Genomic DNA, 26,492 nt, shown 5'->3' on the forward strand with positions numbered 1-26,492 from the left:
ATGATTATCTTGATGAAGCAATAACATGTTCAGATCTGAGATCATGGCACTCGGGCCCTAGTGACAAGCATTAAGCATAACAAGTTGCAACAATATCATCAAAGTACCAATAACGGACACTAGGCACTATGCCCTAACAATCTTATGCTATTACATGACCAATCTCATCCAATCCCTACCATCCCCTTCGGCCTACAGCGGGGGAATTACTCACACATGGATGGGGGAAACATGGCTGGTTGATGTAGAGGCGTTGGCGGTGATGGTGGCGATGATCTCCTCCAATTCCCCGTCCCGGCGGAGTGCCAGAACGGAGACTTCTGGCTCCCGCGACGGAGTTTCGCGATGTGGCGGCGTTCTGGAGGGTTTCTGGCGACTTCGACTTCTCTCTTGGTGTTTTTAGGTCGAGGCGAATAAGTAGTCCGAAGGAGGGCGTCGGAGGCCGGCCGAGGGGGCCACACCACAGGGCCGCGCGGGCCCCCCCTGGGCCGCGCCGCCCTATGGTGTGGGGCCCTCGGGCCTCCACTTCAATTGCCCTTCTGGCTCCGTTAGTTTCCTGGGAAAATAGGGCCTTCTGCATAAATTCCGAGGTTTTTCCCGAAAGTTGGATTTCTGCACAAAAAACGAGACACCAGAGCAGTTCTGCTGAAAACAGTGTTAGTCCGTGTTAGTTGCATCCAAAATACACAAATTAGAGGCAAAACAATAGCAAAAGTGTTCGGGAAAGTAGATACGTTTTGGACGTATCAGCGGGGAGAGAGTAGCCGACCCCTCTTGTGGTTAGGCGCATCGCCAAGAGGCGGTTGTCCGCCTGATCGGTCAAGGAGGGTCTCTCCGGGCAGTGGCTCCAAGATTATGGACCGGATATGGCTGAGGATGCGCTCGTCGAGTTCTTCTTGCTCTGGCATAGACTTGCCAACATTGCTCTTGTTCCGAATAGAGAGGATGTGCTGGTGTGGCGATGGTCGGGCGCCGGCTCGGTGAGGGCTGCGGTCTCTGAGGAGATCTGACGCTCCAGAGTGCCTTACAGCTGCAAGTTATTCTCGTTGCTCGCTTTGAAGAACCGTTGTTGGACTGCGGACAGGCTACAAACTAGAATACATCTCAATGGGGGAAAATCAACTCAAAGTACCCGATGATCCATTACATGTCTTAGACATTACAAGTACAACACATCAACAACTTAACAACACAGACTTCCGACTCGAGATGTTGCTCAAGAATGTCAGGCTTATCTACTAAACTATACTCGAAACATGTGCGAAGCACGCCAATTTGAAGACCGAAACATCATATAATTTTTTTCCTCGGGAGATGTGGATCACTCATACATCACAAGGAAATGCAGTTTCTCTGCGTTGAGCGGTTACTTCAGAACCCTCTTCCGACCGGTGCTCCTCCTCTTTGCGCCATGCCTCATTTTCGTACAGCCAGTCGAGGCTATCCTGCGAACCATCACAAGAAATAAACGCACGATGAGGAGATTTGCCGTGACAAACACTCACAAGCAGCAACACGGCACACTTACATCCAATAATGTAGAATCCAAGTCGGGTAATTCGTCGAGCATTTCTATGTCGGTGAAGTTGAGAGGGGTCGGATTCTCATGGATGTCGGTGTTCAACAGTGGAGGCGGTGCCGCATAGCCCTGAAATGCAGATGAGCCAGGCTCTTCCTCATCCTGTCACAATTTCAAAAATTGCAGTAAGTAAAATGAACTTGCGGTTGATGGCAGCACAATAACATTTTTTTTTTCGATAAAGGATGCCTTTATTACTTTTTGAAAGCAATTACATCCAGCCTCTGCATAACCAGGATGCACACAGCCGTTTTGTTGTCTCAAGTTCAAAAAGATAAAAAATAAAACTAGGCGAGATACATATCGGAACGATGAATCATATAACGCCTAAGGAGTAGGTGGGGCATCTATCCGTAGACTATGCTGCCACCCATGTTGGGAAAAAGTATCCCTCGCCGAAGCCTATGCAGCACACACACACACACACACATGAAAGGCAAAGATGATGAATTGATGATTACCTGATTCTGCTCCGTTTCCAATGGGCTACCGCTTAGACGACGAGGCTGTGGAGGGTACATATTTGGGGTTGTAGGATTGATTTCCGAACCGGATTCGACATCAGCAACATGCATCTGCGACTTCCTAGTGTTGTTTTTAACCTGCCAAAAGACTTTCGACACAACAAGCTCCCCGTGCTTTTCACCTACCTCAGCCCCAAGGTGACACTGATGCATCGTCCAGTTAGTTTTAACTTTTTTTTTATTGTAGCACTTGTGAAGAACCAGTATTTTCTTCCAGCCTTTTATGACGCCATTATCCAAGATGCGTGAAGATTTTCCAGTCTTGTGCCATCTCATCTTCTCATCACAATCAGTGGCATTACTATTGCTGATCTTGCGACGCTTGCGCTTGCCAACTTCATAAGCATTTGATATTTTGTGGAAGAAATAGCTGCTGCTCCCATCCATCTTGATACCTACAGGGGCATAGGAAATAAACTAACTAAGACTTTACTCAGAAAAATAATACTCCGTTCCATCCCACAATATAAGACGTTTTGGTAAGATGTATAATATATTGTGCAAGGAAGGGAGTATTAGCTAACTAGGTAATTCAGAAGGTCCTGATAACAAGTGCAAAATAAGATACCAGGGAGATTTTTGGGATGTGTATAGCAGATTCCTTCCTCTTCCTTTATCATTGGAATAAAGTTATCTATTAGTACATGGGATGCTGCCCTCCCAACCTTTCCTTCCAAGTGTCCAATAAGTTCCTGATCAGTTGGATCAAACTTAACACCAACAGGGAGTCCTGGCCACTGTGATGAAACCTGTAATGCAAGGCATGAAATGCAACTAGAAATCATGAAACTGTACACCCTCCATATATGAATTCACGACATTCCGCATTGCATGTAAACTACAGAAATGTGGTTCTGCAATGAGGCATATCTGCATAGTCTTAGAAATGGTTTCTCCACTTGTCTGCTCATCAAGATAAAGGTACAAATTTAGCATCTATGTGTTTCAGAATATAATGATTCAATAATCATATCAAGCGCGAAAAAATGAATATAGTGAAATTGGTGCTTCCTTCCTACATGTCATTACCATGCATATGGAATCTAACAACAACCCCGTAGATTAATTCATGGAGCACTAGCGTTGCATCTAAAACTTTGTTTGGAGCTAGTGCATTTTTTTTATCGGTGTTGGACCTTATGCACCAGATTGTAATGGGGAAAGTTACTACAAAAGTAAGCATGAGTATTTAAATCTAGCTATCATATTATATATCTCTAACAACACTTACATCGTCATTATGCATGTGATATTCGCAATTTGGGCACTCCTTCCATGCTGCTGCGATCAATTCCTTGATTTCTGTACTTGAGTTTCTAATCATGGCAGCAATTATCTTGCCATTAATAACCAATGACCTGCAGGAGAATCTGTGAGATCAGTCTATCTTAGGAACCATATGTTGAGACAAACATATAATAAATTCAACTAATGATTCATAACACAGATGCCACATAACCCAACAAAATGTTCTCTCAGTTTAATCAAGAGATCATATTTAGATGCAAAATGGAGCACCTAAGCTAGATCCACATATATCTAACTGAATTATTGGTACAGTGATAGATTATCAAGAATAATCAATGTTACTGAGAACATATGCTAACTTTTTCGGAAAGAACATATGCTAGCTACCATGTACATTAACTCAAAGAAGAAGAGTAGTAGTAATGAAGATAATTAATTACGACCATGTACTAACTCTGATAGACACTAGTGTACATTGTTTTGATAGATCAACATTGATCGGTAGCCAAAACTATAGTAGTGCCATCAATTTCGGTTTGCAATTCTTTAGCCTTCATTGCTATTTTTGGAAGTGCAAATAAAACATAGACATAGTATTGACGAGGAGCTCTGTTTCGTCCCCTGTTTTAGAAAGAAGGAGACCAATCTAGAGTTATAGATCATGCCCATTGATCTAAGCAGCCAATGATCTGAACATTTCCAATTGTGTGGCCAGGTACCGCTCCTCTTAAACCAGCAGCTGCCATTTGTGTGCCACTACAAGCAAACAAAAACTTGGAGGGTACTAATCACTAAGTAGAAGAACTTCTGAATAGGCGTTCAACGGGAGCATGTTCAAGATTGAAAAACGTTTTCCTGTGATCCATCAGTACTGAATGAGGGATCTGCGGCATCTCGTAGTAGCAGCAATCGACGATCCAATCAAGCTGCACAGATCCTTCTTTGCCTCGTGAGTCGTGAGCACCTCAAAATGAACTTACAGGGATGGACAAGCCGCAATCAGCGCACCACGATACGGGATGGGATCAATCCAACAATACTGAACAAACGCCGAACCTGCACCATCACATAGTAGCAGAATAGAAGGCACCAAATCGATGATCCAACAACAAAAATCGGCGATCTCCACGCTTTCTTAGTCTGACCATTGCGATATTCGAGAGAAACAAGCAAGGGTCGGACAATTGCGAGCGACCAATCAGAAGTTCAGAACGGAACTGCAACGAGGAACAATACCCTTCTCTTCCTTCGAGAGGAAGGTTCCTCCGCCACCACCTCGGCAGACCGCGATGCACTGCCGCTGCAACGAGGAATAGAACGGGGCCGGATACACGACGGCCACGCCGAGGCAAACCTTCTCTGCTTTCGTCTAAATTTTTTTAGAACTTCTATGGGAAGGTAGCCCCAAGAAGATTACCAAGAAAGCGGCCAAGAAGCCGCCGGGCAATGCGACGAAAGAAGCCCCCAAGAAGATTGCCAAGAAAGCGGACGTCTCCTCGACCTTTCTCTCCCGCGCCAAAAAGAACGACGAAAGGTGGGCGGAGCTACTCAAGAGGCAAGAGGAGAAGTTGGAGCTCAAGAAACGCAGGGACGACATGTCCCTGCTGAGAGCGTCGACAGAGGGAATGTCTCGCCGGACGCAGGCGGCGCACAACTTCTTCAAAGGCCAGATCCTCGACTACATCGAAGCCAAAATGGCGGCGGCCGACGCGGAGGCCCAGGAAGCGGCAGCGGTAGCGGCAGCAACCGCGGCGCAAGAGCCGGCTGACGCGTCTTCGACTGCTACACCATCGTCGGCCTACGCGACGGCGGCGGAGCAGACGGAGCATGCACATCACCAGGCAGATCGCGACGAGGTCATCGTGATCGACGGGCCTGCGTCAACTCAGGATACGTCGCCGTCGACCAACCCCTTCTTCTAGTTTAGAATGCACTATGGTCTGTAATATGATCGCGCGTCTAGTACTTTGATCGCCGCTACTCTGATCGCGACGATTCGGCGGGAACGATCCCTTTTGAATGCAACAATTTGAATTCCTGATTGGGGGCGGCGTTTGAGGGACGCGGCTGGGGAGCGACGTCCCCCAAAGGCGGCACGAACAAAACACGTCCCCCAAACGCTCAATCCGGCGCGGTTTGGGGACGATTTGGGGGACGCGGCTGGAGATGCTCTAAATCCACCACACGATGATCGATGGCGACGCTATCAATCCTAAACCCTCCCCAGAATCCCCAATCCCCTCTCGATTTCGGAGCAGATAATGAACCCAGGAAGAGCACACACAAATAAAATAAGAGAAACACTAAGCAGAAAGAAAAGTCAGACCCAAGAGGCGGAACCAGAACGCGGCTTACCCTGCCATGGACGCCCGGCTGCGCTGCAACGGGAGGCTGCTCGGGGACGGTCGGGGACTGGGCTAGCGAGCCTGAGAGCGGATCGGGGAGAGAGGGAGCGGAGAGCATCCGGTGGGAAGGGAACTTTTGGCAAGTGATGAGGTGGGAGTGCGGGTGGCCGAAGCGTGCCCTTAAATAGGCGCGGGCCGAGAGGACCGCAACGTGACCACCGTGCATCTCTCCAAAATGTTTTGCCCATGGTAACAAGCAACCCTCCCCTCTCCAGCTGGGCTCAGTGAACAGTGAACTCCGCTTTGCCATTACTGCCAACTTGCTGATGACGGGAAAATGGCGGCGACAAAGGTAACTAATGTACGCGTCCACGTCATAGAGACAGATAGTAATTTTAGATGCGCAGTGCATAAGATAAATAAAAGGGATCAAACATTGCAGGTACTTTATTTCCAGAACTTTCACATTTACATAAAAGAACTGTTAATTACATCTCCGGAGAGAAAACCCCTGATTAAGAATTCCAACATATCCATTACAAAGGATTATATCCTATGACTATTACAAAATATACTAAAGACTAAGTCCTCCTCGTTGTCATCGTCGGCGGCGTGCTCGGGGGAGCCTTCTAAGTCTTCTTTGAATTATCATAGATTTCATATCATATGTATCAGATTTAGAATTGTACTAGTATGATAAGTACAAGCCAAAGTGCACATGTGGGATGCATCATATATTCGATCAGCTGAGTAATCATGTTCTTTAATTATTTGTAGGGTTGTTTTGTTGTAGTCAGCTAACTAGAAAAGCATCTCAAATAGTGCATAGAGCATGGAGCAAAGGCCACGCATAAGGGTTTTCTATATGCATGCATTGCTAAGTACATATGGTCAGCCTTTTATATTTCTTTCAGTACCAAAATTGGTAGTACTGATTGCTCTTAGGAGCAGATTCATTTTGAGTTATTTGCATACCACTGGGGTATAGGAGTAAAGCAACGCATGTGTATGCTTACTAGTGACATATACACCTGCATTAAACTATGATTAATGCAGGTAATTTAAAGATTGTTCATATGGTAGAGAGGTTCAGAATTTAGGAACCCCTGGATGCTATATGGAGCAAGATGTTTTTCATAGAATTTATTTGACTTTTATTACTTAGCTAAATCATCAATTTAACTAGCTAAGTGAAATTAAGGGAAGCTATTTTTACTGTACGTAGCTTCGCCTGAAGTTGCTGGTGTGATTTATGACACTTATATATGCAACCTATGCATGGAGTTTGATTATATTTCAATATCTGCTAGTTTTCTATAGTCATTATCATATCATTTGTGAACACTATATGAGGCTAGTAATATGAATATATTTATGAAGTTTCACGTACTTGTATTAATACTAGTGTCATGTGGCAGTATGCCCATGTGTAGCATAACCAAGTACAGTATATGGTTGTACATATATATTTTCTCTCATTTGTATTAACACTAGTATGACATATAATATATGTCCACCGTGCAACCAAATAAGAATCATTTAAGATTTGGTGATGAATACATGCATATGCACATATATTACATGCCTAGTGCAAACAACATAAGTTGTGATCACCATATAATTTACAGGACATATACATCCTAGAGTATGCGGTTTATTTTGGTGGATTAAATATGGATGGGCTAAATGCAACATGGATTAGCATCAGCCAAATCAATTTCACTATATGCACTCTACTTCGTCATATGCACGTAGTGTGGACTAGTATCTATCTCCTGTTTGCATGTATGTTGCCAGGCAGGGGTGATGATTATTTCCAGCTGCCTAGCTTGCTTAGTTTTCTAGATATTTATTTTATCTAGGATTAAGACTGTATAACAGTCATGCTTTTTGGCATGAGGCTGCAAGCATTGAACCAGCCTGCATATAGATTAGTGCAGTATAATTTCCTTAACTACACAGCAGGCACCACGTAATAGGCTTGGATGATTTAAGTTCAGAGTCCTAAAGTATATTTTACAGCTTTAGGACTCAAACACCATAACATAATTTTAAATCAGTACTTCTATTGTATTATGACTGCCATCAAGTAGCAATTTAATGCCCATGCGAGTAATTTGATTTCAGTATATGCATGGAGGTTGATGATACCTATACATGCAACGTGAGTCACTTCTTTATGGATCTGACTACACATATATATTTTTTTAACACTAGTTTCTATGGTCCTGATTATGTTCTACATAAACAAGTGACTAAATGGGACTAGTGATTTTAGGTTTCGGATGCATAACCCACTATACATGATGCTAGTATGTGTATTAAAAATATCTGACCATGCACATGAAGTTTGGTTCTCAGATTTAATACTACACAACTTGCTTAGACTATATGTTGACGTTTAGCTAGACAGATGGCATGCGACAATATTTTATTTGATCTCATTTCTATGTCTATAGCTACACGGCTAATACATAATGCTACAATAATTTATCCATTTAGGGGACTAGCAAATATGTCTTAATTTCTACCAGCATATGGAACTTTATGAGACCAAAACAATATGAGTTTTACTTCTATTTCTATAACAATCATGGGCTCAAAATCACCATGTGACCGGAGCAAGCATAATTTTATCATGTGCACCTAATTTGTATCATCATAGGACCAATGATCACTATGAGACCAAAGTAGGCTTTGGTTGATTATCCCGATTTGTATCTTCATGGGATTTTACCATGAGACCAAAACAAGGGATATATTAATTTGAGCAAGTTAGAGCAATATGTGCAATCCAATCAATATCTATTTTAGTTCTATTCTTGAATTGTATCACATGAGACCAAAGATCATCATGGGACCAAACAAGATGTGAACTTGGTTCTATTCTTGAAGTGGATCCCATGAGATCAAAGATCATCATGAGACCAAACAAGATATGAACTTTGGTTCTATTCTTGAAGTGGATCCCATGAGATCAAAGATCATCATGAGACCAAACAAGATATGAACTTTGGTTCTATTCTTGAAGTGTATCACATGAGATCAAAGATCATCATGCGACCAAACAAGATATGAACTTTGGATTATGTAGGGATTTGAACCTAGAAAATATATGTGTTGTATGGAGCAACAATCACCATGGGAGCACCGTGGGAGCAGAGGAGAGTATGAACCTTCCTTTTTTATTACCTTTGCGTGGAGATGTTGGAGCGCCGGCGTGTTCCTTTGGCAGCGTCGGCGACGATCGCCGGCAACGCGTACAGCGAGCGGCCAGCAGCGCGTATGTGCGAGTATAGCACAGCAGGGCGAGCCTGGTTGGTTTCTTGGGCAGCAGCGATGGACTGATGCGGTGGGATCTCGCGATGTGTATGGCGAAAAGATGATTAGCGAATGGTGATTAGCAGCGGTGGTTGGAGCTAGAGCGGCAGTCTCTCCGTCGGTGCGATTAGTAAATGGTGATTCGCAATGTGTAGATGGACTGCGATGGAGCGCGCTGTGGGCTCTAGCGATGGACGGGAGAGGGGCGTGCGCCGCCCGGGAACGTTATTTGCTGGTCCTTTTATAGGCAGCTGACGAGGGAAGTTTTCAGAGACGTGCATATCGCGCACGTTCTGCATATCGTGGGAGTAATCGGCTGATGCGTGGGCGTCGTGCCATCGTGGGTATGCTGAAGATATCTGACCGGGCAAGTTTTCCGTGTGGCCAACTCCAACCATTTTAATCACCGAGTATGGCTGATTATTCAAGGTTAGCTAATGCATGCAGGCCGGTCATGCATGTCTCGTTTTAGGCTTGGGCTAATTAGCTCTGGTGTGAATTAAACGATTGTACGGATTTGGTCACTGATCCACTTGTATGCTAATTAAGATGTGGGCTCCAATCTAGTGTGCAAGCCTTCAGCCTATAGCCATATGCACGCACGTAGCCATTTTGCTAATTGACTTGGCTTGATAGCAATTTGATCACCTCAATATAAGACATTATTGATTTCTATTTTTCTTATGGTATATTCGTACATATTTTGCTGCTTATTTTAATACAAGATGACTGTATTTTATAGGGTTGTCGGGACGAAGCCAACATTTATCTGGCGGTCAAATACTTTGGAAATTTAGTATTACCGGTGACGGTGATGATTTTGGTCAATATTAGAGCGCCATTGCCAGCGACAATGCATGCACACGAAATGCCATGTAGACTATAATTGCTTTTAGATTATTAGAACTCGGATTTTATAAGGACACATTTATCTATTTTATCATACTTACAATTATTGGATTATTCTATAATTGTAAGCCAAAATCAGTGTCAACAGATGCCCCTCGAGGTCTGGATGCGAATTATATTTTCATTTCGGATCCGGAGCTCGAAAATATATCAGTGCATTTTTTATATTTATTTGGATGATTTTTGTAGATGTCTAGAATGTTTTGATACGGACTAGGTATCTTTTTATGTACGACTAGAGAATTTCCCTGCTATCATCGAGCTAATATTACCTTTGGGAGCTTTGGCCCAACAAACACATCTTACATTCGTGTTTCCCGCTTTACGCATCACATTTGTACTTATGATGCTTAATATGATCTTTCATCTCATTTTGAGGCAGGAAGTGAAAAAGATTTTGGCCTATATCTTGGGCTGCCTTAGTGAACTTTAATTTTTTGTAAGATGCTTATAATTTAGGCTCGTATAGCATTAGGACCACTTAATTTTTCATATGATAGCTTATAGTTTAGCTTTTTAGAGTCATATGAGAAATTTAAATTTATGTGAAACTTATAGTTTAGGCTCGTATATAGCATTGGAGCAATTTAAATTTGCATATGATGCTTATAGTTTAGGCTCGTATAGCATTGGAGCAATTTTAATTTGTATGACGCTTATAGTTTAGGCTCATATAGCATTGGAGCAATTTAAATTTGCATATGATGCTTATAGTTTAGGCTCGTATAGCATTGGAGCAATTTTAATTTGTATGACGCTTATAGTTTAGGCTCATATAGCATTGGAGCAATTTAAATTTGCATATGATGCTTATAGTTTAGGCTCGTATAGCATTGGAGCAATTTTAATTTGTATGACGCTTATAGTTTAGGCTCATATAGCATTGGAGCAATTTAAATTTGCATATGATGCTTATAGTTTAGGCTCGTATAGCATTGGAGCAATTTTAATTTGTATGACGCTTATAGTTTAGGCTCATATAGCATTGGAGCAATTTAAATTTGCATATGATGCTTATAGTTTAGGCTCGTATAGCATTTGAGCAATTTTAATTTGTATGACGCTTATAGTTTAGGCTCATATAGCATTGGAGCATATTTTAACTTTTCATCAAACATATATTTTACTTTTGAGTAATTTTGGTTCACAATTTTTTTGAGAACCCGCAGGGGATCTGGGCGAGAAGAATTATCGGCCATCTTGTTCACATATTTACTTGGTATGGTGCTGATAATTTATACTCCAACAGCTCTAGAATTCATTTTAAACATGATTTACGTGGTGTCAACATTTACACATGGGGGACTAGAGGCATATGGAGGCATCGTACCTTCGCATAAGCCAGAGTTTGGAGTATTTTAGAAGAATTTTCTTTTACATGGTGTAAACATTGATTTTTTCCTTACAATGCCAACTGTGTATAAGCTATACTTGTGTGACACAGGACTAGTTTAGTTTACTTCCCGTATTTTCCTTCATTGCAGGCTTGCAGCTTATATATACTCTAGAGATTTTGGAACAATGCATGTTTTCTTGCATGAGGAAAAAAACTTATATATTTGTACAACATTTGGTACATAACGTGTGTTTCTTCACATAAGACTAATAGTTTATGCTCCTATATCCTTGGAATATGTATTGTACTGCATTTATCATTATTTTCTGTTCATAAGGTGTATGTTGGAGTCTCACTTTTCATTACACGAGGCTAATTATTTTACACATACTGACTTGGATTTGGTACCTAGTTTATACGCTAATGATTCTGGACCAATTTATTTCATATGCAAATTTCACCATGGACCTAGCAGCTTATACTTCATATACCAATGGAGTCATTTAATTTGGATATTATTTTCACATTGCTCATGTGAACACTTCGACTACTTGCAGCTAGCCACGGAAACTTCAGTTTTTTTTTTGTTAGTTATGCAGCAGAAAAGATATCTCAGATCCATTCCTACAATTTCAACTCATGTGGAAAGGTGCGGGTAACGGAAGGCTTCTAATTTTTGTCAAGTGAAAACGGGAGGCTTATCCACCTTGTTGATATAAATTTTGCAACCATTTCCTTTGTTTATTTTGTTCTATTTGAGCTGACTGGATGATACGTATAATCCTCTGAGTGCCGATCGAACAGAGTGGATATTTGCCATGCCATGCGAGTGCATGATCTGGTAGAGTCTAAATCAATTGGCGTAATTGTAAGGCTCCTTTTGTGTGTAGTATCTTGATATGTTGTACTAGAGTACATGCTCTTGACGACCAGAACAATTGAGCCTTCCGAACAGAATTCTTGCATGTTTATGCCATGGCGAGAGACATGAATAAAGTCATTGGCTACCTTTCCTTTTAGAAATGGTGGCACACGCATGTTCGCATTCATATTTTATGTTGATCATTTTGACAAGTTTTATCCATTCTTTTATTACTCAGTTCATACTCGTGATGGTGTGGGGTAATTTTATATATGCCCCAGTTTATACTCATGATGGCGTGAAGTATTTTTTCATATTTGCCCCAGTTTATACTCATGATGGTGTGGAGTATTTTTTTCCTTTATATTTGCCTCAGTTTATACTCGTGATGGTACGGAGTATTTTTTTTCTTTATATTTTCCCCAGTTTATACTCGTGATGGCGTGGAGTATTTTTTCCTTTATATTTGCCCCAATTTATACTCGTGATGGTGTGGAGTATTTTTTTCCTTTATATTTGCCCCAGTTTATACTCGTGATGGTACGGAGTATTTTTTTTATATTTTCCCCAGTTTATACTCGTGATGGCGTGGAGTAATTTTTCCTTTATATTTTTCTTTTTTAGACTTTGCAATCAGTTTAGACTCGTGAATGCTAGGAGTGAATTTTCCTCTTTTTTTTTTTTGATTTTGCAATCAGTTTAAACTCGTGAATGCTAGGAGTGAATTTTCCTTTTTTTTTGATTTTGCAATCAGTTTAAACTCGTGAATGCTAAGAGTAAATTTTCTTTTTCTTTAATTTTTGGATTTTGACTTATATTTTTTTTGGATTTTGCAATCAGTTTAGACTCGTGAATGCTAGGAGTATTTTCCTTTATATTTTTCCTTTTGGATTTTGCGATCAGTTTAGACTCGTGAATGCTAGGAGTGAATTTTGTGACCCGAGTACTATCCTCTCACAGTTTATACCTATAAGATTTTGTAGTTGTTCAAATATGATCACAATTTATACTCATAGGATTGTTGAGTAATTTTCATATCATCGCAATTTATACTGATAATATTTTGGAGTAATTTCATATCATATCAATATATACTCGTAAGATTTGAACTATTTTTTAATATCATCACAGTTTATACTCCTAAGATGTTGGGGTAATCTTTAATATCATCACAGTTTATACTCATAAGGGTTGGAGTACTTCATATCACCACATTTTATATAAGTTGTTGGAGTACTTTCAGTATCATCACAGTTTATACTCATGAGATGTTGGAGTGTTTTTAGTAGCATCACAGTTTGTACTCATAAGTATTTGGAATACTTTTAATATCATCACAGTTTATGCTCATTAGATGTTAGACTATTTGATATCATCTTATACTCGTAAGATTTTGGAGTAATTTTTATTATCATCACACTTTATGCTCGTATGATTTTAGAGTACTTTTAATATCATCACAGTTTATACTCATGAGATCTTGGAGTGTTTTTAATAACACCACAGTTTATACTCATAAGTTGTTGGAGTACTTTTAATATCATCACAGTTTATACTCATGAGATGTTGGAGTAATTTTAATATCATCACAGTTTATACTCATACGATGTTGGAGTATTTTTTTTTAGTATCACACAGTTTATACTCATAAGATTTTGGAGTATTTTGTAATATGGCATAGTTTATACTCATAAGGATTTGGAGTTTTTTTTAAATACTGCACAGTTTATACTTATAAGGATTTGGAGTATTTTTTAATTTGGCATAGTTTATACTCATAAGAATTTGGAGTATTTTTTATAAATTTGGCATAGTTTATACTCATAAGTATTTGGAGTATTTTTTATAAATTTGGCATAGTTTATACTCATAAGGTTTTGGAGTATTTTTTTTATTTGGCATAGTTTATACTCATAAGAATTTAGAGTATTTTTTAAAAATTTGTCATAGTTTATACTCATAAGTATTTGGAGTATTTTTTATAAATTTGGCATAGTTTATACTCATAAGGTTTTGGAGTATTTTTTTTATTTGGCATAGTTTATACTCATAAGAATTTGGAGTATTTTTTAAATTTGGCATAGTTTATACTCATAAGGATTTGGAGTATATTTCTTTCATAGATTTTTTTTTTACATGAGGTGGTTGAAGTTTTATACTCGCTCAACGCTGGAGTGTTTATTTCATACAATATAGTATGCATGATGTCATCACTCCTAAGACATTGGAGTTATTTCATTTCATAGATTTTTCTTTACATGATGTGGTTGAAGTTTTATACTCGCTCAACGCTGGAGTGTTTATTTCATACAATATAGTATGCATGATGTCATCACTCCTAAGACATTGGAGTTATTTCATTTCATAGATTTTTCTTTACAGGATGTGGTTGAAGGTTTATACTCGCCCAACCTTGAAGTATTGATTTCATACAAAATATAGGATGCATGATGTCAGCAGTTTATAGTCATGTGACATTGGACTATATTTCATCAATTCAAGGTGCCTTTTTATAAGATATGAGAAAGTTACATATCTTAGATTTTTTTAATGAACCTTCTCATATGTGCCAAGTGACATTGAAACCTCTTTTTATATTCAAAGTTTCACATATCACCACTTTAGCAATTGCCGCTACTTTTTTTATCCATATGGATGCCATGTCTTGTGATTATGACACTAAATTCTTTTGTTGTCATAAGAAACCCAAAATGCACATTTTATCGGGATCAATTTTTGAAAATCATTTTGCATGTGGCACTTAGATACCACAATAAGCTAATTTTCTCGATCTCGATCATTCTTTGAGTTGAGGACAATATCATCGAAAAAATCAACATATTTTTTCAGATGCAAGCTAGTCCACTTCCATCTCATGGTGATGGCCTAGTGGAGATAGAAAAATACATTTATTTCTTTTAACTACCATAATAAGATTTTGCTGCTATTTTATGTATGTCGATATATCTAGTATACTCATTGTTGAGAACCACGACATGATCCTTGGAGTGGTTTAGAATTTTTTTTCAAGTGAACCTAATCAAGGCAACAACCTTTGAAGGGTCTCTAACGTTGTCCGGATCGTTAAGCCACCCTTGCTGATATTGAGATGACAATCCAAGAGGTCATTTTCCATATTCTTAGAGTAGCGGAAACATAAGTTCGTCGACTATAACATGGCGATAGTTGATATTTCGCGATTTGCTTTGGTGATGTTGATGATGGTTTACTATTGTTGTCCGCTGCCTCTATGACACCATCAGCAGTGAATTAAATATTTCAAAAGAGTTTTTTTGAAACTCTCTTGTGTGGTGGCGAAAGAGTGAGCGTTGTGGGTTTTTTTTTCCCTTTGGTGCATGTTCAGATTTCTTGCTCACGTGCACTCCACTAACTTGACTTGCTAATGAATCATTCTCTCCTTCTATCCTGCTATATCAACAGTCAGCTCATACTGCCATCTTGTTTCTTTCAAGGGTTGCACGCCTTGCATTTGCACAACCAGCCTAAATGACATACTCTCTTATATTGGGTTCTTCCTTCATACTCCGGTCATTTTCATCTACTGACATGGACTGGCCTGGCAATATATATTTCATTGTTTGACATATACTTTGTGGTATGTATGAAAATCAGTGTGACGCCTTCCACGGACTCTTGGGTTGGCATTCTCATCTCTTTTTTATATTGAATATGCAACTTGTTTTTCTGACGTCTTGCTAAGTCGGAGTCAGCTGCATTTGGAAGGTTGATCCATGCCTAATAAGCCCTCTGTCGCTGGCGGTGGTGATGAGCCGGGTCAAAGGAAGCTTCAAATGATGGACATGACATTGTCACCAACGATCACAAAGGATCTGAAATTGTGGCGGTTGGATCAACATGACATGTCATAATATCTTCCCGAGTGAGGTAAATAGCGCGCCACATGAGCGAACGTTTGTGTTCGACCCAGTGTACGGGAGGATGAACTCGAGCGCATCAACCCGAAGTTGACCATGTGGTCAAGGAGGTTTATTTTCCTTCACTGTCACAGCCTTTGCTTTGTCCACTACAGAAGCCTTTTGAAGTGCCCCTGCGTGTTTGGCACAGGCTTGTATGAGCCTGTTCCATATGCTTCATGAAAAACCTTGCTCGACCATGCGCCCACCTTCATTTTGGAAGGACTGAGCGGTAACGTGACCTTGATCGATGTAGTAGACAAAGAAACTAGTTCGTGTCTTGTTTGAGTAAGCAGAGCTAAAACAGAGTGCATCGACGAAGCGATCTTTAGTGGGGCTGCTCTCTTTTGCAAGAACCAGCCACTCTTCAAATAACGTGCTATGGAACCTCAATGCAACCTGCTGGTTAGTAGGATTGACACATGATGCCTTTGCAAAGCCAGGAGGAACCGAATCGGCTTAAGCAGCCTTATGTACACTCACAAGCTGATCATTTGAAACAGCTCTTAATGCTCTTGCCGTAACTCGCATTGTTCTCTTGGATGACTTTGGAAGAACACGAGTCAACCCCTCTATTATGTGGAGGTTTTTTCTTAGCCCTGTTTTGTTGTTGATGGCCTCCTAAGCAGACTTTGGCTTAGTAAAGTCATGAGAGGACAAATTGGCACATCAAACTAAATAGATCCACAGCAGATAGTCACAACTTGTTGCTCTTGTCTCTCCATGTCAAGACAAATGGAGGACCCATATAATAGTCCTCTCAAATATGATATATTTTGAAGATGTATTATGACGATACATATGGTGTTTGATATGTTGGAATTTCAAAGATGAGGGGAGAAATATGTCCCACCGGGCGTGCCAGAATCTGATGACGGGAAAATGGCGGCGACAAAGGTAACTAATGTACGCGTCCACGTCATAGAGACAGATAGTAATTTTAGATGCGCAGTGCATAAGATAAATAAAAGGGATCAAACATTGCAGGTACTTTATTTCCAGAACTTTCACATTTACATAAAAGAACTGTTAATTACATCTCCGGAGAGAAAACCCCTGATTAAGAATTCCAACATATCCATTACAAAGGATTATATCCTATGACTATTACAAAATATACTAAAGACTAAGTCCTCCTCGTTGTCATCGTCGGCGGCGTGCTCGGGGGAGCCTTCTAAGTCTTCTTTGAATTATCATAGATTTCATATCATATGTATCAGATTTAGAATTGTACTAGTATGATAAGTACAAGCCAAAGTGCACATGTGGGATGCATCATATATTCGATCAGCTGAGTAATCATGTTCTTTAATTATTTGTAGGGTTGTTTTGTTGTAGTCAGCTAACTAGAAAAGCATCTCAAATAGTGCATAGAGCATGGAGCAAAGGCCACGCATAAGGGTTTTCTATATGCATGCATTGCTAAGTACATATGGTCAGCCTTTTATATTTCTTTCAGTACCAAAATTGGTAGTACTGATTGCTCTTAGGAGCAGATTCATTTTGAGTTATTTGCATACCACTGGGGTATAGGAGTAAAGCAACGCATGTGTATGCTTACTAGTGACATATACACCTGCATTAAACTATGATTAATGCAGGTAATTTAAAGATTGTTCATATGGTAGAGAGGTTCAGAATTTAGGAACCCCTGGATGCTATATGGAGCAAGATGTTTTTCATAGAATTTATTTGACTTTTATTACTTAGCTAAATCATCAATTTAACTAGCTAAGTGAAATTAAGGGAAGCTATTTTTACTGTACGTAGCTTCGCCTGAAGTTGCTGGTGTGATTTATGACACTTATATATGCAACCTATGCATGGAGTTTGATTATATTTCAATATCTGCTAGTTTTCTATAGTCATTATCATATCATTTGTGAACACTATATGAGGCTAGTAATATGAATATATTTATGAAGTTTCACGTACTTGTATTAATACTAGTGTCATGTGGCAGTATGCCCATGTGTAGCATAACCAAGTACAGTATATGGTTGTACATATATATTTTCTCTCATTTGTATTAACACTAGTATGACATATAATATATGTCCACCGTGCAACCAAATAAGAATCATTTAAGATTTGGTGATGAATACATGCATATGCACATATATTACATGCCTAGTGCAAACAACATAAGTTGTGATCACCATATAATTTACAGGACATATACATCCTAGAGTATGCGGTTTATTTTGGTGGATTAAATATGGATGGGCTAAATGCAACATGGATTAGCATCAGCCAAATCAATTTCACTATATGCACTCTACTTCGTCATATGCACGTAGTGTGGACTAGTATCTATCTCCTGTTTGCATGTATGTTGCCAGGCAGGGGTGATGATTATTTCCAGCTGCCTAGCTTGCTTAGTTTTCTAGATATTTATTTTATCTAGGATTAAGACTGTATAACAGTCATGCTTTTTGGCATGAGGCTGCAAGCATTGAACCAGCCTGCATATAGATTAGTGCAGTATAATTTCCTTAACTACACAGCAGGCACCACGTAATAGGCTTGGATGATTTAAGTTCAGAGTCCTAAAGTATATTTTACAGCTTTAGGACTCAAACACCATAACATAATTTTAAATCAGTACTTCTATTGTATTATGACTGCCATCAAGTAGCAATTTAATGCCCATGCGAGTAATTTGATTTCAGTATATGCATGGAGGTTGATGATACCTATACATGCAACGTGAGTCACTTCTTTATGGATCTGACTACACATATATATTTTTTTAACACTAGTTTCTATGGTCCTGATTATGTTCTACATAAACAAGTGACTAAATGGGACTAGTGATTTTAGGTTTCGGATGCATAACCCACTATACATGATGCTAGTATGTGTATTAAAAATATCTGACCATGCACATGAAGTTTGGTTCTCAGATTTAATACTACACAACTTGCTTAGACTATATGTTGACGTTTAGCTAGACAGATGGCATGCGACAATATTTTATTTGATCTCATTTCTATGTCTACACGGCTAATACATAATGCTACAATAATTTATCCATTTAGGGGACTAGCAAATATGTCTTAATTTCTACCAGCATATGGAACTTTATGAGACCAAAACAATATGAGTTTTACTTCTATTTCTATAACAATCATGGGCTCAAAATCACCATGTGACCGGAGCAAGCATAATTTTATCATGTGCACCTAATTTGTATCATCATAGGACCAATGATCACTATGAGACCAAAGTAGGCTTTGGTTGATTATCCCGATTTGTATCTTCATGGGATTTTACCATGAGACCAAAACAAGGGATATATTAATTTGAGCAAGTTAGAGCAATATGTGCAATCCAATCAATATCTATTTTAGTTCTATTCTTGAATTGTATCACATGAGACCAAAGATCATCATGGGACCAAACAAGATGTGAACTTGGTTCTATTCTTGAAGTGGATCCCATGAGATCAAAGATCATCATGAGACCAAACAAGATATGAACTTTGGTTCTATTCTTGAAGTGGATCCCATGAGATCAAAGATCATCATGAGACCAAACAAGATATGAACTTTGGTTCTATTCTTGAAGTGTATCACATGAGATCAAAGATCATCATGCGACCAAACAAGATATGAACTTTGGATTATGTAGGGATTTGAACCTAGAAAATATATGTGTTGTATGGAGCAACAATCACCATGGGAGCACCGTGGGAGCAGAGGAGAGTATGAACCTTCCTTTTTTATTACCTTTGCGTGGAGATGTTGGAGCGCCGGCGTGTTCCTTTGGCAGCGTCGGCGACGATCGCCGGCAACGCGTACAGCGAGCGGCCAGCAGCGCGTATGTGCGAGTATAGCACAGCAGGGCGAGCCTGGTTGGTTTCTTGGGCAGCAGCGATGGACTGATGCGGTGGGATCTCGCGATGTGTATGGCGAAAAGATGATTAGCGAATGGTGATTAGCAGCGGTGGTTGGAGCTAGAGCGGCAGTCTCTCCGTCGGTGCGATTAGTAAATGGTGATTCGCAATGTGTAGATGGACTGCGATGGAGCGCGCTGTGGGCTCTAGCGATGGACGGGAGAGGGGCGTGCGCCGCCCGGGAACGTTATTTGCTGGTCCTTTTATAGGCAGCTGACGAGGGAAGTTTTCAGAGACGTGCATATCGCGCACGTTCTGCATATCGTGGGAGTAATCGGCTGATGCGTGGGCGTCGTGCCATCGTGGGTATGCTGAAGATATCTGACCGGGCAAGTTTTCCGTGGAGTAAAATACATCTACAGTCATTGAACTTGTCTCAGATTCTCAGAACGGTCACTGTAGTTAGAAAAGTGAAAAATACGGTCACTCAATACTCTTCCCTGGGTCAGTACGGTCACCGCGCGCATTAGTCTACGTTTGACGCTGATGTGGTATACATTTGCCTGGCTTGACTAGACTTTCGTGAGACACAGCACCAACTCGTGGGTTTCTCTGCAAAAGGACCAGAACGTGACGGTATTAACGCAGTTACCAGTTACGTCCCACCCTCTCCTCACGAATCGGATCGTTCAAGAGGAAATCAAGGCGGAGTCACCGGTGTGCCTGCTGCAGCCGTGATCATCGACAGGCGATCTTGTTTCCGGAAAAAGCCTGCACATCTCTCTCGACGACGAGCGATGTGGCCTGTTCGTCGGCCGGACGGTGACCCTCCGCCTACATACGGTTAGAACTCCAACCTTTACCTCTGTTTTCATCTGCGAATTGCGGACCGATTTAGTTCGTTTGTTGAATCTTTGGGGATATTGTATGACAATGATGAAGTGAATGTGTTGCATCTCTGTTTGAATTTCGATTTGGGAGTCTGAAAGTTCGGACTTTTTGGTAGGGTTTCTCTTGGGTTTTTGTTTCAAGATTTTGAACTGAATGCACAACGTGATGTGTCTATTTAGGATTATAGTACTGATTTGTATCATACTTTTTTCTTGTAGGTTTAGATAGCGAAATCTTCAGTGTTCAGTTGAACCATGGCGGTTACTTCCTTGGTAATGGAGATAAAAGAGCATATGTTGGTGGGAGCTCTGTTTGGTATGATTATTGTGAGAAGGCTAGTTGGTCAGCAGATTCAGTGCACAATCTGGTTGAAAATCTAGGATATGAATCTGAAGGGAGGATCAAGATTTATTTCTGTTTGCCAGGATGGTCTGTCAACACGAAGGGCTTACTTGAGATTAGAGGTGATTTTCAGAGTGACAAGATGATAGCAGCAGTCAACTCTGGCCATCAGTTTCTAGGAATTTATCTTGACCATGATGACAGCATTACAGGAGACATTTGGGATGATATAGCTGAGTTCCCTGTAGCAGATGTGCCGCCAGTTATTAGTCCGGCGAAACAAAAAAGACATGTGAATGTTGATTTCAAGCCAATTCATATGGTTTCGCCCGACACACAACCTGAAGCGAAGAAGACAAAAAGAGAGTTAGCGATAGAGGAAGCCAATGAGAAAGACGACGACACTTCAGTTAACTCCGAAGATTCAGATTATGAACCTGAGATCATAGATAGTGACAATGATGTTAGTGATGAAGATTTTGATCGGAAAGAAGATATCATTGATGAGGAAGAGGATTACAAAGGCAAAAATGTACATATTGGTAACAATTCTGATGACGATCTTGATCTACCAGATTCGGATGAAGAGTCCATAAGGTATAATTTCAAGACATTCAGAGCTGAAGACATGCATAAGCCAACTTTCCAGTCAGGGCAGGTGTTTGGGAGCGTTGAGTTGCTCAGAAAAGCTATTAGAGAGTACAGCTGTCAAAACAGGGTGGACATCAAATTACCAATCAATGACAGGCAGAGGCTTTGTGCTAAGTGTGAGTCTGGTTGTCCTTGGTATTTGTGGGCATCAACAGACACCAGAACCAAGTGTTTTCAGATCAAGAGGTTTCATGGCGAGCATACCTGTAGCAAGAAGTGGAAAGTCAGAGCATTTACCTCTGTTTTCTTAGCAGAAAAGTATGTGGAAGCATTTAGAGCTGATGAAGATATGAACATGAAAAACTTCTCCAGGATTGTTCAGAAGGATTGGAATATGGGACCTAGCAGGTCCAAATTACAGAGAGCAAGGAGGTTAGCATTAAAAGTTGTGTACGGGGATGAGATTGCACAATACAAGTTGCTTTGGGACTTTGGACACGAGCTAAGAAGGAACAATCCTGGAAGTACATTCTTGCTTTCAGTAGATGAGATGTCAAGGTTCAAAAAATGCTATATGTGTGTCGATGCTTGCAAAAGAGGTTTCTTGAAGGGATGTAGGCCAGTAATATGTCTAGATGGCACCCATATCAAGACCAAGTATGGAGGGCAGTTGTTGACAGCAGTTGGAATGGACCCGAATGATTGCATATACCCTATTGCAGTAGCTATTGTTGAGGTTGAAAATACTGAAACATGGACTTGGTTTCTTAATACTCTTAAGCAAGATCTTGGAATTGGGAGCAACACTTATCCATGGACCATAATGTCTGATAAACAAAAGGTACTTGCATGTCATTATCTCATCCATAATTGTTACGTAGTTAGTAACCATAATGAAACTGTGTGATAACAATGTGCTAACTGCAGGGCCTAATAAAAGCGGTTCGAGAACTTTTTCCTAACTCGGAACATAGGTTCTGTGTTAGGCATATGTGGCAAAACTTTCAGCAGCAATTTAGAGGAGATGTATTGAAGAATCAGCTCTGGAAGTGTGCTAGAAGCAACACAGTTGTGGACTGGGAATTAAACATGGAGGAGATGAAAACAATCAATGAACAAGCACATGCTTGGTTGGAGGAGCTGCCACCAAATACATGGGTGAGGGCATTTCAAAGTGACTTCCCCAAATGTGACATATTGCTCAACAATATTAGTGAAGTGTTCAACAAGTAAGTACTTCACTTAGTTTTGTTGTATTTACTGTCATGCAAATGCATATCCATGTTTATAAATTACCTTTTCTCTTATTTATGTCATATGAATGTGTATCTGTGTTGATTAACTAGGTACATTCTAGAAGCAAGAGAATTACCTGTGATATCAATGTTAGATAGGATTTTGTCACAACTTCAAACTAGAGTGTACAACAAGAATAAGGAATCAGTGAAATGGCCTGGGCCAATATGTCCAAAAATAAAGAAGAAAGTTGAGAAGTTTGCTGAATTGGCAAGCATCTGCTATGTCACACCAGCTGGGGAAGGGATTTTCAAAGTGGACAGCCAAGGTAGAGCATACATTGTGGATCTGATGACACAAACGTGTACCTGCAGAAGGTGGGATATTAGTGGCATCCCATGTCACCATTCAATAGCTTGCTTTAGGCATGAAAAAATCACACCTGAGGATATGGTCAGCCCTTGGTATTCTATTGATTCTTTCAAAAGGGCATACTCTAATATAATTAGGCCATGCAGAGATAGGAGGGAGTGGCAGAAAACTTATGGAATTAATGTAGATCCACCAGCATATGACAAGAAGGTTGGAAGGCCATCAAAGAATAGGAGGAAGGCACCTCATGAACTGGAACATCACATGGGAGGAAAAAAGATGTCACGCCATGGTGTTATCATGCACTGCAGCTATTGTGGTGGGCCTGGACACAACATAGGTGGTTGCAATGATAAAAAGAATGGCATGCCACCAAAGCAATATGTCAGCAAGAAGAAAAAAGAAGTTGTTAGGCTCCTTCCTGATTCATCTGATGAAGATGAGCCTGTGATCACTCAGGTAATTGTTATGTCCTCGTGTCATAAATTCTTGCATTTAAGCTCACCTACTAACATGTATGCACTGTATATTAAAGGATCACAACATGGAATGTCAATTTGGGTTGAACAATGAAGATCATGTTAGCATTGGGACAACAATGCTTGATGAGATGCTCCTGCAGGTAGTTAAACTTACATATGGTACTCAAACATGAACTTAGTAAATCATTTTACTGAATCCTTTTATTTCTGCAGAGACCTATTCGTGCGGAGCCACAACTTGAGCCACTGCCTGAATCATCTTTTATTGCAGCTGCTCGGGAAAAAGCTAGTCAGGTCGGTTGCACTTCAAAACAACCAAGGCAGGGAGATTTGGCAAGAGAGGTAGAAGCTATGAAGCAAGCTAAGAACAATGCAGCTGCTGAGAAGAAGGAAGCTGCAATGCAAGCGAGGATTAGGAAAGAAGAAGATGCGTTAGCACTAAAAGCCCAAATCGCAAAGTTAAAAGCAGAGGAGTCACACCAGAAGAAGATGTTGGCTGCAGAGAAGAAAAAGGAAGAACAAGCTGCAAAGAGAGAAGAGGCTGCAAGGCAGAAGGAAGCAAAGAGAGTTGCAGCTATTGAGAAGAAAGGTAAGCAAGCAGAAGCAAAGAAGAGAGCAGCTGAAGAGAAAAGGGCTATGAAGGAAGCAATGATGGCATCAAAAAAATCAAACAAAGTTTCAATGTTCGATGAGTTCAGGTGATTGGTTCATCTAGTTTGTGTTTCATGTCACTTCAACTAGGTTGGAACTATGTTGGTTCGTGAAGTGTCAGTTGAACTATCTCAGTTTGTTTTTGTGTCAGTTCAACTATATCAGTGTGTTTCCTATTTCGACTTATGTTTAAGCTCTGAACATGTCATTTTTGCTTTTGCTAAACATTAAGTGGTTAACGTCTCAGTTAAACTATGAAGATTTAATTCTATGTCTCTGTCTATGTATTGGCTACAGGCCACCAACACTTGAGCATCTTTACTCACACCATAACACTCGGCATTACCACAAAGACATGCTATGAAACCCTGCTCATTTGATTATACCAAGAAAGAAATAGTGAAATACTATGCTCTTACACGTTCCATATAAAAGACCACAACGTCACACACCAGTCTTGCAGGATACTACAATCAATTCTAGTGAACAAGCCAATAAACATTGTCTATTTGATCATCTGTACTAGTTATATTAATCCTTGACACTACAGTGCATATTTTCCCCTTAATTTGTTACTGCAAGTACCATCGGCATAGTAGCAGTACAGGAATCATAAATGGACTGGCATGCATTTTTTCTTACCATTTCTTGTTGGAGTGGCCGCTGCATCCGCTCTGTGTGTACCTTCTCTTTCTCCCATGAAGCTCTGAGTTCCTGAAGCCTATTTACTGTTGGCGGGAACTCATGGAGCGGACTTGCTAGAGGCCGCAAAATCACGATTGGGGGTGCGCTCCTCGTGCGGTGGAGACTCCATGTAGGCTGCAAGCTCGCGATTTGGGGCGAGCCGCAGCGGCGACTCCGTTGAGACTGCAAGGTCGCGATTTGGGTCGAGCTGCATCAGGGACTCAGCGGAGGCTGCAAATCCGCGATTTGAGGCCAGTTCCTGGTGCGGCCTCGACTCCGTGGAGGCTGCAAGCTCGTGGTGTGGGCTCAGCTCCCAGCGCGGTGGCGGATCCTCGTGCCGCGGCGACTCGGTCATGCCGATGCGACAACTCGATGGAGGAGGTCCTCGCGACTTGGAAGAGGGCTTTCTAGGGCGGCGACCGTAATGGAGGAGGCCTGGTTTGGGCCATCAACTCACTGCCGGAGCTGGCGAGGAGTGTATGCGAGCAGCACGAGCTGGTGGAGGAGAGACAGAGGGGAATCGTGTAGCTGTGCTGGAATCCAAAGCCGAGCCACCACATTTTGGTCTTTGTGCAGAAAAACCCTCGTGTTGGTCCTTGGTCTCAAGAAGGTCTAGTAAAACCAGTCAAACGTATGCCACATCAGCGCCAAAGGTACGCGAATGCAAGCGGTGACCGTAGTGAGCCAGGAAAGAGTATTGAGTGACCGTAAATTTCACTTTTCTGACTACAGTGATCGTTATGAGAATGCGAGACAAGTTTAGTGACTGCAGGTGTATTTTACTCTTTTCCGTGTGGCCAACTCCAACCATTTTAATCACCGAGTATGGCTGATTATTCAAGGTTAGCTAATGCATGCAGGCCGGTCATGCATGTCTCGTTTTAGGCTTGGGCTAATTAGCTCTGGTGTGAATTAAACGATTGTACGGATTTGGTCACTGATCCACTTGTATGCTAATTAAGATGTGGGCTCCAATCTAGTGTGCAAGCCTTCAGCCTATAGCCATATGCACGCACGTAGCCATTTTGCTAATTGACTTGGCTTGATAGCAATTTGATCACCTCAATATAAGACATTATTGATTTCTATTTTTCTTATGGTATATTCGTACATATTTTGCTGCTTATTTTAATACAAGATGACTGTATTTTATAGGGTTGTCGGGACGAAGCCAACATTTATCTGGCGGTCAAATACTTTGGAAATTTAGTATTACCGGTGACGGTGATGATTTTGGTCAATATTAGAGCGCCATTGCCAGCGACAATGCATGCACACGAAATGCCATGTAGACTATAATTGCTTTTAGATTATTAGAACTCGGATTTTATAAGGACACATTTATC

General features: G+C 40.7%; 2 protein-coding genes across 2 annotated transcripts; one reads left to right on the plus strand and one right to left on the minus strand.

Annotated features, from left to right (window-relative positions):
• Positions 1–1,325: 1,325 nt before the first annotated feature.
• On the minus strand, positions 1,326–6,006 carry LOC127329229 (uncharacterized). Its single transcript, XM_051355764.1, has 8 exons — positions 5,707–6,006; positions 4,588–4,720; positions 4,332–4,407; positions 3,335–3,461; positions 2,672–2,852; positions 2,041–2,498; positions 1,529–1,681; positions 1,326–1,445 (listed from the first exon to the last, which is right to left on the minus strand). The coding sequence occupies exons 1-8, from the start codon at positions 6,004–6,006 to the stop codon at positions 1,326–1,328; spliced, it is 1,548 nt and encodes a 515-aa protein (XP_051211724.1).
• Positions 6,007–20,607: 14,601 nt separating this feature from the next.
• Positions 20,608–24,728, plus strand: LOC127335259 (uncharacterized). The gene is made up of 6 exons (XM_051361875.2): positions 20,608–20,740; positions 21,007–22,562; positions 22,649–22,950; positions 23,068–23,788; positions 23,865–23,951; positions 24,025–24,728. Exons 1-6 carry the CDS (start codon positions 20,695–20,697, stop codon positions 24,511–24,513), a joined length of 3,201 nt encoding a protein of 1,066 aa, XP_051217835.1. The 5' UTR covers positions 20,608–20,694; the 3' UTR covers positions 24,514–24,728.
• Positions 24,729–26,492: the final 1,764 nt, after the last annotated feature.

This window comes from Lolium perenne, chromosome 2 (assembly GCF_019359855.2).
Source record: "Lolium perenne isolate Kyuss_39 chromosome 2, Kyuss_2.0, whole genome shotgun sequence".
Lineage (NCBI taxonomy): Eukaryota > Viridiplantae > Streptophyta > Magnoliopsida > Poales > Poaceae > Lolium > Lolium perenne.

Coding starts and splice junctions, on each gene's coding strand:
- LOC127335259 (XM_051361875.2), top strand. CDS start 20,695: ATGTGGCCTGTTCGTCGGCCGGACGGTGACCCTCCGCCTACATACG. Junction 20,741..21,006: donor TGACCCTCCGCCTACATACG/GTTAGAACTCCA, acceptor TTTTTCTTGTAG/GTTTAGATAGCGAAATCTTC. Junction 23,952..24,024: donor TTGATGAGATGCTCCTGCAG/GTAGTTAAACTT, acceptor TTATTTCTGCAG/AGACCTATTCGTGCGGAGCC.
- LOC127329229 (XM_051355764.1), bottom strand. CDS start 6,006: ATGGCAAAGCGGAGTTCACTGTTCACTGAGCCCAGCTGGAGAGGGGAG. Junction 2,853..3,334: donor ATCACATGCATAATGACGAT/GTAAGTGTTGTT, acceptor CTTGCATTACAG/GTTTCATCACAGTGGCCAGG. Junction 1,682..2,040: donor TGGAAACGGAGCAGAATCAG/GTAATCATCAAT, acceptor AAATTGTGACAG/GATGAGGAAGAGCCTGGCTC.